The sequence below is a fragment of the Numenius arquata genome, chromosome Z (assembly GCF_964106895.1).
Source record: "Numenius arquata chromosome Z, bNumArq3.hap1.1, whole genome shotgun sequence".
NCBI classification, from domain to species: domain Eukaryota; kingdom Metazoa; phylum Chordata; class Aves; order Charadriiformes; family Scolopacidae; genus Numenius; species Numenius arquata.
Window position 1 is genome coordinate 71,754,296 of NC_133616.1, and position 12,154 is coordinate 71,766,449.

Sequence of the window (12,154 nt, forward strand, 5' to 3'; positions counted from 1 at the left end):
GTCTGAAAAATATGCTGTTAATTTCAGTCAGTTCGAAGAGACTTAACTGAAAAGTAAAACTACTGAAAAGAAAGTTAGTTCTGGCTTACCTTGAACCAGGACAAGAAGAGAAATTAATTAGGTTTCAATTATACTGTACCCAGGAAAAATCCAAGATATTTTGAAGGAAAATAATGAAAACTACTGAAGATAGAAAAAGAGGACTTCTTTAGTTTAAGAGGTCAAGATGTGCTTCTAGGAACTGAATATAAAGCTGTAGTTTAATGAACTCCCATTAGATCACGTGCCATCCTTTCTTAAAAAGTGACAAAGTCCAGTTTATAAAATGTAGAAATCGAAAAACGTCTGCAAGCTGACAATTTTAATAGAAGAGAGAAATAAGACTTCTTTCACAACAGGAATATTTTTTATTGTCAAGGCCAAGAATTTCAATGCTGGACAGGAATGCAGCATACACAATCATTTTGTATATTATTATTGTCCAGATGCTTCAAATCCCACCAGAATTTTGAGATTAATAAACTAAATACTGGATAGCTTCTTCTACAATTTCCAATCAATTAGATTTTCATTGCCACAACTTATTTTTAGTTGATGCACTGTCATGAAAGCTAGTCCACCCTGCTATGCAATACAAATTTTTGGTTACATTTGTTAGGTGCTGCTGCACCTGCCCTGCAAAAATGTACAGATTAGTAAAGAGTATGCAGATACTGCCACAGTTATCTTCATCATGGATATCCAGCTGTTTATCAAGACAAAAAAAAAGCGCTTTTATTGATTTATTCAGGTCCAGTTTGAAAACCATTATATTCCTGGAAACTGTAAGTCTCTTGGACTTTTCCCTTTGTAGATCTGTAGAGCCAGGCGGGTGTTTTCTAGGAGGAAGACTGAAGGATAAAAGTTCTTGTTATATACACTCAGTGTCTGAGGAAAGGCTGTAATTGGAAGTGGACGCTGTGTGCCCATTGATGTAGGGCAATATTACTTTTTAAGATTGAAATAGATGTTGACTACCTTCTGCAAAAAAACAGTCACATGAGTAAGACACACAGCAGACTCTTTACACGTACACACAACAACACAGAATGAGAGAGCTGAACTAGAAAGACTGCACAGAGACCAAGGTGGTTTTGCCTGAAGTATACCTTCTATTCTTTAAGGATATCAAGAGACTCCTTTCCCTGATAGTTCTGATTGTAACTAATTGTCACTCAATTTCCTCCTGATTTCTGTCTTGCATTTGACTGGCTTCAGCTCCCAGCCATTAATTCTTACTTCATTAATTTCACTTTATCTGAGAGAAAAATATTCCTTAGACTAGTATTTTTTCTTTGGCCTGTTTAGAGCAGTGTTGACAAGTCTCTTTTAAGTTCTTCATTGGTAGGTTAGAGCAAAACCAGCTCACCAGTTGTATGCACCAGAAGTGCGCGCTGAGCAGCGCTGAGGTCTGTAATGGATCCAGGACTGAGCAAGTAATTTACTGTAATGGTCGCAATGTGTTGCCCTGCTGGACTTCCTAAGCTGTGAAGGTACTGAGCCTTCTCCTGGGGCTCAATGCTCAGCACATCCCACCCCACTGCCATGCATTGCACTAATCCTGTTTAAAACCCAAAAGGCTGGCAGAAGGCAGTATTCTATATTCCTACCTATCTTCTCTCCCCAGCTTTTGAAAAATCTATTCAGCCACACCTGTGGCACCTTGCTGGGAAATGAGGAGGATCCACAGACAGCTGTCTCCACTTGGTTTATTTCCTCCTTCCAGCCACAGGCATGGTGTCCCCTTTTCCCAACCCCTTTGTTGGAAACTTTCTAGGGAAAGAGAAGAAGGATAGTTCTACAGAGGCTATGCAGGCACTCTCTGAGGGGTCAGGAGCCAGTTTCTCCCAGACTGAAACTCAGACCACTGTCAAAGGCAGCGTGGAGCGGGGTCTCAGTGTCCTACGGGAGGAAGACCTATTAAGGGAGCAGACTCTGAATCTTCCAAAGAAAACATCAGTCAGCTTCTTTTTAGCACTATATAAACATCAGTTGATCCTTAAACTTGGATTAATCTTCTTCTCCTGGTACTGATGCCATGCCCAGAACTTCCACTGAGAAAAAATAAGAAACCTGGGTATACAGTGAGAGGTCATTTAGATTGCAGGGAGTTGGACAAGGACACCTCTTACGAAGAAAAGTTTAAGTATACAGCACAGTAAGTATAAAACAATTGGCCCAGCTCCTTTATAAGGTAGAGAGGTTTCCTCTTCTTTGAAAAGAATAGAAACCTGAACCAGAGAGAGACAGATAGCACTGACTGTCATCTGATTTCAGACTGATGAAAGTATTGAGACACTTTCCAGGTAGATGAGACTGTAGGCTTTTAAATGAAAAGGTGCCAAGTTTTCAAATTCTTTCGGTGTTCCCGTGATGTCTTGTATGATTTACTTAATCCACTAAAACTCTTGGAGTTAAGTGGCTGATAAAATTGGAATGTCGACTTTGTAAATACGAACGTGGGTTTGTAGCCATCAGGATTGCAGCGTGAATGATAAGGGCTCAAAAATGAAACATAACTGTGAGAGTGAGGTATATTAATGCATTTCCAGTACTGAAGAACAGAGAAGGTACTATCATTGCTGTTCTAAACTGGAAATAGCTTTCCTGATGTTTTGCCTTTAATTATGGCAAAAGTTGAAAACTTTCTTTTAAAGAAAAAATGATTCCTAATAAAGATTTGAAATAACCTTAATCAGGGCATGTTTTTCTAAAAAAATGCCTGTATAAGCAATAGAATAACATGGCTACAGTGCTGAGTTGTGTTTTTTTCAAATTAAAATATATTTCAGAACAAACAAATTGCAGTTGTAGAAAACTATACAAAGAACCTATTAACGCTTCTAAGAATTTTAATAGGTAAAAAAGTAAACAAAGGATACAAAGAGAATTTACTGGCTTATGAAAACATTTGCATATACAAACTTATCCCCATGATAAAATATAAAAAATGTATACTGATATGCTCTGGAAAGCATGTCTATTAAAACATTTTACCTGGCCTTATAAAGGATATTAATAATTTATACTCTGAATGAGAATTAATTTTGCTGTGTTTACTTTCTGAATGCCAAGTTCACAAACAACTGCTGCCTAGACAAAACATCGTGTTACTTGCTGATGAAGAATAGTGTCTTGCCTTTAAACCCATGGACTTTTACTAAGATGACCCAGAAAAGGTATGCTGAGCACACTGGACTATTGCAACACTCATGGAACATAATGTGAGTCTCATCCTGTACCTCTGTTCCTTGAAGGCCATGTATAAATTTGTTGCATTACCTCTAAAGAGGGGGAATTAAAAAAAAAAATCCCAAACAACAAAACCCCAACACAACCTACCCTCCACCCCCCGTTACTATGGTTGCTTAAATAGGAAGTTATTTTGCATTTCTTGTTGGGTGAAGTTCCAGCTTATTTCTGACATACAGCAGAGCATTTGGAAATACAATACGTCTTATTAAACTGATTTTCAATTTGCCAAAATTATTCAATATGAGCACACCAACAAACCCCACCCAGAAAGAACAGCCCAACTCTGATATCATTAAGGTATCACCTATGAAATCTGAAATTGTTAACGGGACTTCTGTGCAACCTTTTGACATGGCATTTAGAAATGCTTTCTCCAGTGGGCTCTGCAAGTTTGCAAATACAGTATTTTCAAAGAAAGTAAGCACCTTTAAGAGACCAGGCTGTGTACATCTAATAAAAGCAGAATGTTAGCACAGGTTTTCTAAACTTGGCTGGTAACTTCATTACATTGATTTAAAATTGGATCTGCCTATAAAACCTACTAGTAACGCACATCTAAATAAGTGACAAAGTGATTAAGTAATCCCCGTAGTTGTACTGTTCCGAGAGTAAATAAATAGTTTAAAATATGCATCTCAATTTAAAAAATAGAATAGTATGCACAAAGTGAAGGCATAGCTAAGTTTCTACATTCCAATTCATAACTTTATCATAGTCCTGAATTCGTTGTTTTATGTGAGAAAGCTTATTCTTTAGGTATTCACAACGCTCCTTTTTCTCCAGAAATGCAGGATCCTGCCAAAAATACAAAAACCTTTACATTAATATATTACACTTGCAGATTCTTCCAAGAATAGTATATTATCAGTTATGTTTTTGAGTAAGGACAGTACATAAATATTATGCACACTCTTTTTCCCTGGTCACAATTTCTTATTTCCTGCTTCCCCTTTCTTCATAAAAGGCTGGAAAAGAGGTTCTGCTTTCATGTCCTGTAGTTACTTAATAAACAGAGCAGTTTTTAAACAGAAAACTGCAAATATAAATGACATCTTACTACATCATTTGGATTTTATAGGTGTGTTGTGGTATAGCTAATAAATCCCTCCCCCAAAAAAGCAATGAAGTTTAACTAACATGGACACAAAATTTGAATTCCATGGGGGAAAAAAGAAAAAAAGTATTTGTAATGTATTATATTTTTAATGGAACACATTTACTGCCCATATTTAAAAATTACAAAGTGAAACCTCTTGGATTACACTGAAAATTGCTTTCTGTGAGTCTTAAGTTCCATGCCACAAAGAAAATACAAAACTTCTTTTCAAGGTAAGACTATGTTTTCTGTTGTTAACTTATCTGTTGGCTGTGTCGGTCAGTGAATATACGTGAACTGGATCCCCCAAAGTAACCAGTCTTCTGAATACAGAATGCTGAGATGAGACATAGTCTCAGAAGATGAAAATCTTAACTTTTGGGGTTTTTTTCCCCACATCTGGCTAATGGACTCATTATTCCCGAAACATGTTGTTGGCATGAGTGGAGTGGGCTGTTTCCTAACTTTGCCAAAGTTTTCAAAGACAAAATATACAAAGCTTTGTAGTAGTTAAGGATACCCTGAGATAGTGAATTGCACCTAGTGTCAGACATGTTGGCTATTTACACTCTTTGATATTCATTAGATTCACTAACAATGTAAAGCTGAAAACACTCACATTTTTCTTCTTCTTGTATTCTTGCAGAACTTTTGATATCCTTTCCTGTTCCTAATGAGAAAGACCACACATTTTCAAACACTTCAAGTGTGCTCCGTATCTTCATAAAGTAAAATTCTCATTTGATCAAATACAGTTGTAACATTTTAGTTCTAAATTTTGTACTTGAGAAATAGTGAAAGTACATTAACGGTAACTCAAACTTGAAAGCTAGCAGCATGAAAAAAAAGTCCAAACAAACAAACAAACAAACAAAAACAAGTCTACAACTTAATTGCAACTTGGTATCCTTAACTGATGACCAAATAAGAACTAACATATTTGGGGAAACTTCCTCTCCCACCAAGTCACTGCAAGCGTTACAAGATATTGCACCCTAGCTAGAGACAGCCAGAAACTGCCTAATACCACACCTGTTTTCCTTGAGCCCGTTTCACAGTTACTTACATATATACTTTCAGGATGGTGAGGAAGCTGCCTCATCAATGCATCCAGCTCATCAAACTTTTTTAATACAGCGTGAACTTCCACAGACAGTTCTTTGTATTCAGCAAACTGATCATTGAATACTGCTTTGTACCGATCTCGCATTTCATTTGTTTGAATTGCTGGGTATTTCCTAAAAAAAAAAATAAAAAATTTCAAGGACCAGTTTTAGAGATAGGACTTCAACAAACACAAGGAACCTTCACCTTGATAGTATTTCTCTATTGTTTACCAATCTCATAACTTGCTGAAATTTGCAAGTATGAGAAGCATTGACATCAGAGAATCACTGAATGATTCTATGACAGAATGGTTGAGGTTGGAAGGGACCCCCGGAGGTCATATGGACCACCCTCTCTGCTCAAGCAGGCCCCCCTAGAGCTGGCTGCCCTGGACTGTGTCCAGACGGCTTTTGACTATCTCCAAGGATAGAGACTCCATAATCTCTCTGGGCAACTTGTGCTAACCTTCACAGTGAAAAAGATTTTCCTACTATTCAGGTGGAACGTCCTGTGTTTCAGTTTGTGCCCTACTCTATGGCAAATAATATAAAAATTAATTTATGATCTCATACTTCACCATGGAAAGACTTACCCTTTAAAAGGGAGAATGTTATAGATTTAGCATTTAGAAAGTACAAGAATAGTCAAATTTCAGGGGTTAAAAAGACAAGTAATTTCCCATGTATTTTATTTTTTTCTGAATTATCTGCATGGTGGTCTGCTGTTCCTTTGGCAGTTATTGTATTTACTAGATTATAACATTCCGCTTTAGCATTTGAGGTTTGGGTGGGATTTTTTACATTTATGATTTTGTATTTATATTACTGGTTCTATGCCATTGATACCAGCCCCCATCCTCTCTATTTTTAACATTAAGTTAATACAGAATTATGAGTTCCTATGGCACATGCATGGTAGAGAAACTCTTGAGTGTATATATGAGAAATGCTGAGTGAAAAGTATTCTCCATAAGTTTGTTCATCAAAATTAAGTAACTTACGCTAAGTAGTCTGGCATCACTATAGGTTTAGGAATATGGCCTGCAGGTATATGACCATTAAGTAGTTCTGGTTTTCTTTCCATTGATTTAAGTTGCCTATAAGTGACCTCTTCTCTTGGTCTGTCATCACTTTCATACTGTTTTAAAAGAAAAAAAAAAAAAAAGAAGTTCTTAATGGAGTCAGTTTTACTTCAAATGCAATAATATATAAACCACAAAATGCTCAACTCATTTGAAGACAGAGATACCAGTACTGAGCAGCAGTAGAAGCAAATCATAGGTATTTCTTACAGCCCTTATTGTAACTAAAACATGAGTAAATTTGCACACAGTACCCATCTTCAGTTTGTCCTAAGAGTGGTACCAGTGACAGATAAATACTTATTTGGTCTTGTCTTGTATGTGTTAAAAAGTAATCTAAGGAAGTTTCCTTGGATTTCCATCTAATTTGTGAATGGACAGGAATCACTTAGTTCTCTGGAGTCCCCTTTTCCCCTTGTTTCCTATTGCACAATTTATCACTTGATACAGAAACTAAAGCACATGGAGTCTTGTTGGAACACATAAAAGAAGATCCTGATCCAGTACAGAAGTAACAGAGAAAAAAGGTGTTAGGAAATTCAAGGTATCTAACAGGAGACATTTAAGACTGAAATAAATTCACCATAAATTCTCTGGGAATCATCACCATCTGCTGTTAAGATAATGTACAGTCTTTGCACATACAGTATGAAACTGCATCTTTGTGCGGCAGAACCACTAAAAGTGCTGATAACTTTGAAACTGATAAGGAGGTCTTCAGAGAAGTCTCAGAAACACAGGAAAAGGCTCAACTCCTGGACCACCAACCACTGTGTTTCCGCTGGTTCTCCTCCACATGAAGCAGACAGCCAGGAGGAAAGAGTCTCTAGAACCTACAGTGCATCAGATGACCTGCTGTTCTAGCTATGTCTGCCGAATTCTGTGATACATGCTACAGAACTTGTCACTTGTCACTAAAAGAGGGTAAGAGCACATACAGAGGCCAGTCATCAGATTTTCTTTTTACAGTAAATTTTATAACCTAGCCTAGCTAGCAGTTACAAGCTTCTTCTGAATCTCCTAGGTAGGACAATGTTGTCCAGACAATGGTACAGAATTAAACCTGATCTTTTCCAAGCCAGGTAAGTAAAGAAATAGATAGGTCAATCAAAATAGTCACAAGAAAAATAACAACCATTTGGAAATACCAGTAAACAGAAAAATAAATTTCTATTTCCTACCTTCTTTTCTGGAAAAGAGGACTGTGTTTTCATCTATAAAAAAATGGAGAGAACTGTAAGTTTTATAGTATGCAAAATCACAGACTTTTAAAATCTAAAATTTTTCAAAATCATGCTGTACAGAGAATTACATTTATATTTAGGTATGAAGAAATTTAGCATAAGGAATATTTGCAGATCAAGTGATTTAAAGACTGTTTAAGAACGGTGGAATGAAAACAACCACCCAAACCCCAGAACAACAGGAGCTCCCAGAACAGAGCTGTAAGGAACAGCTTGCAGGAAATACCCCATCCACTTCCCAGTCTGCTGCATTATTTCACATTCCAGCCCATATTAACTCACTGACACCCTGCAGCCTAATTCATCGCCTAGAAAACACGACAGTGCACTAACCGGTAGCTCAACCAGCAGCTGTTTTGCACAGCACTCTCCAGAGCCTAACTTATATTATAAAAGTATTCCCTTTAGAAATGTTAAATAACTGGAATAAAAGAACATGGACAGTAACAGGGAAGTGACTGAACACCTGTATAATTCCAGCAGTCGCCTCATTCTTGCAGGGCATATTAATGGTGGTTAAAAAACTTTTATCAAAGAGCTGCAATGAACTTTTCAAACGGGGAGTCTGTTCTATGCAAGATGGCGGAATGGAAACCAGTGTTAAATGAAAACACTGCAAATCAGACTGCAGTCACAAGGCAGAGGAAATGCAACTTGAAACTCGCTCTCCTACTAAAATCACTTAAATGCTGACCTCCCTTTAAGTTAGGCTTATGTAGGCTTCGCATATGTTAATTTTTATGCTATATTAAGTTTTATTAATTTTTAAAGGGTTTTTTTTGGTGGTGTTTTCATGTGAAGGAGCTTTTACACAAATGGCTTTGAATTCTCTAGTTGATAGTGATAAGTCTCCACCATTACAGTTTATTATTAACCAGGCAAGTATTGAATGCTCTTAGTAAGGGCACGGCCAGCAGCAAGGCAAGATACTTGATGTGAAAAAGATGAAGCAGATTGAAATCTGAGACACCAAAATCTAGCCAACTCTGTTATTACTATTATTTTCTGGTAGCTCTTGTAAGGAAAGCTGAAAAGACATAAAGAACTAGCTTGGAGTTTTGCCTAGAAAGTAAAAATAAGTATTTCATGTTCTTATGGTCATTTATGCTAGCACTTAATGCGCTGGAAGCACAGTCTTCGAATAAATGCAAGGTGGCTTTAAGCCTAACCCTCCTGAGCAGCTGAACAAGCACATTGTTCATTTCTTCCTTTGTTTGGAGAATACACACTAGGAAGTAGTTCATCAGCTGAGGCAGGAAGACAGCTGAGTATTACAAACAGAACAGAGCCTGCTCCTTACCAAAGTGAATTAAAAAAAACCAAACAGCAAACCTCCAAGAATTTGGATCAGACATCTTAAAAACACCTTACATTTGGCGATCTCAAATACTGTTATGACTGGTGAAATTTCACCCTCAAAGGCTGCAGAGAAGACACCTGATATGACTTCATCTACAGCATGGAAAGATCTTACAGCTCAGAATAGTTTGGGTTGGAAGGGACCATTTAAAGGTCATCTAGTCCAACCCCCCTTCAATATGCAGGGACATCTTCAACTAGATCAGTTTTCTCAGAGCCTCATCTAACCTGACCTTGAACGTTTCCAGAAATAGGACATCTACCACCTCCCTGGGCAACCTGGGCCAGTGTGTCACCTCCCTCATCGTAAAAAAATTTTTCCTTCTATCTAGTCTGAATCTTCCCTCCCTTAGTTTAACACCATTACCCCTTCTCCTATCACTACAGACCCTACTAAAAAGTTCATCCCCATCTCTCCTGTAGGCCCACTTTAAGTAGTGGAAGGCTGCTGTAAGGTTTCCCCAGAGCATTTGCTTCTCCAGGTTGAGCAAACCCAACTCTCTCAGCCTGTCCTCATAGGAGAGGTGCTCCAGCCCTCTTGTCATTTTTGTGGCCCTCCTCTAGACCCATTCCAGTGCTGAGGGCTCCAGAGCTGGACACAGTACTCCAGGTGAGCTCCCACCAGAGTGGACTAGACGGTCAGGATCATCTCCCTGGACCTGCTGGCCACAATGCCCCATCACTCCATACGCAGTAGATACAAAATGATAACTAATGGCTTACCTCCTGCTCCATTAATTCCCGGTGCCTCCTAGCTCCTTCGTGCCTCCATAACTTTAGAGAGACCACGGCACTAATTAGATAGATGATCACCGTGACAAACAAGAAGATGATTGCTGCTGTCTGACCTCCCTCTACGCGGCAAAAAGATGCATTTATCGGCGTCTTAAACAACTGGTAGTAGCAGAGCCCTCCTCGGTTGGTGTCATTTACGTACACTATGGCAGCCGACATGTACAGAAAGAACAAGGCCACGTTAATTCCGAACTCAGTCAGAGGCCACCAGTTGGAGTCGAGGAGGATGGTCCGGTAGTACATCGACATGCCCAGCACCAGGAGCACTATGGTGACGATCCACGCCATTCCCGCCACCACCAGGATGAAAGGTGTTTTGGGTCCACTGTAGGAGTAGCCGCCATAGGCGCTGCCGGCCCCGTAGCCGTAGGGCTGCGAGTACCCGAACATGTTGTACCACTCGTTGTCCTTGTGGACGTAGGCCGTGACGCAGGCAAAGACGGCGGCGCCCAGCAGCAGCTCCACCACGCAGAGGATCCTCAGCAGCCCGGCCCAGGACTTCATGTAGGCGTACCGCTGGTTGTAGGCCTCCACACGCTCGCTGTAGGTCTGGCCGGTGGCAGCCCGGTGCTCCAGTGACCCGAAGGGGTCCTCCGGCAGCATGGCTTCGGCCTCCTTCCGCGAGTTGTAGCTCCCGCCCGACCCTCCGTAGGGATCCTTGTAGGAGCCGGGCACCGAGCGGGGCTGCGGAGGGGCCGGGGAGGAGGGCGGCGAGCACTCGACCCCGTCGGAGATGTACCTGATGTCGGAGGCCGTGCTGTCCCAGCTAGAGCCGTTGCGGCGTCTCCCTTTGAAGAAGTTCTTCCACGAGTCCGGGATGAACCGCCGGACCGGCTTGAGCTCGGCCGGGGCGCCCTCCGCGGGGTGGGCGCCGGGGCCAAAGGGGGGCTGCAGGGGGAGCGGCGGGGGCGGCAAAGGGGCGGCGGCCCCCGGCTCTGCGTCCCGGGGGAGAGGGGAGCCGGGACCGGCCCCGCGGGGCCGCCCGCCCTCTGAGCCGGTGCTCCGCGACATGGCTGGCGCTCGGCCCGGCCTCAGGGCGCTCCCCGGCCCGGCTCGGCCGCCTCTCACCCCCACGGCGGTAGGAAGCCGAGTCCAAAGGGCGGCAGGAAAAGGGACGATCCCGCCGGAGAGTGCGTGAGACGGGATGGGGGGGGGTGCCCAGCCCGAGAACACCCGGCGCTCCCCTCCGCTCCCCGCCCGGCCCGGCCGCCCTCAGCGCCTGCACCTGCGCCGCCCCGCCCGGGCGGCCTCACCTGAGGCGGCGGCGAGGGGCGGCAGCTTCCGGGCGGCCAGGCCCGGCGGGGGTGCGGCCGTTTTCGGGGGGTCGGGGACCCGCACCCCGCCGTGTCCGTGGAGGGGTGTGGGAGGGACCGTCCCCGTCCGAGGGAAACCCCGAAAAGTTGGACACGGGGCAGCCGCTTTTCCCGTGTCGCCAATTTACGGAGAAAAGCGGGACGCTGCACCAGCTTCTGCAGAATGCAAAGGGCAGCAGCACCCCTGTTCCAGCGTCACATTTCCCCCCCGGTTAGCCATGGAAGTATTTTCAAAAATGGAGTCCAAAATAATCCATCATACAACTTGTATTCAATTTGCATTTCTTAATATTCTATTTCATTTGTATTAATTTTTTTATTTCTATTTTATATTTACACTTTGTGTTCACGCAAAATACCTGTGTCCGAGTACAAAACAGCAATACCGTAGGAGTTTTATTTACATAATCAGCATGGGATATAAAACTTTTTAGGTATGCACTACAGGATCTTCTTCCCAAAGGTTCAAACTTTCAAACAGCAATTCATTATTTTTTTGCTTAAGGTATAAATTTTAGTAAAACCTTCCAGTGCTGACAGCTTATCAAATGGAGAGCCCAGAAACATGCTGTACAAATGCAAAGTAAATAAAAATAATATATATATATATATAAATAAAGAGTGACACTACCTCCCTACAGTCTCTTCCTAATTCATTGTCTTATTGTTACCTCTTTTTGTAGGTATGGATAACTCTCATGGTTCAGAAGAGACAGGAAATGGCTTGTGATTCAGTATTCAGCTCAGGTGTGATCCTGCAAAGCTAAGGGGAAGCTAAGGAAACTTGTTTTGGTGCTGACTCGGCCTTCTAGCCCACCTGTGTAGCTAAAGGGGTACTTTCGTGCAGACTATGGCATCTTCAGCA

The 12,154-nt window shown here is 41.5% G+C and overlaps 1 protein-coding gene across 1 annotated transcript; it reads right to left on the reverse strand.

Moving 5' to 3' along the window:
* Positions 1-390: 390 nt before the first annotated feature.
* Positions 391-10,987, reverse strand: MARVELD2 (MARVEL domain containing 2). The gene is made up of 6 exons (XM_074166345.1): positions 9,905-10,987; positions 7,760-7,792; positions 6,498-6,634; positions 5,457-5,628; positions 5,010-5,060; positions 391-4,089 (listed from the first exon to the last, which is right to left on the reverse strand). Exons 1-6 carry the CDS (start codon positions 10,985-10,987, stop codon positions 3,973-3,975), a joined length of 1,593 nt encoding a protein of 530 aa, XP_074022446.1. The 3' UTR covers positions 391-3,972.
* Positions 10,988-12,154: the final 1,167 nt, after the last annotated feature.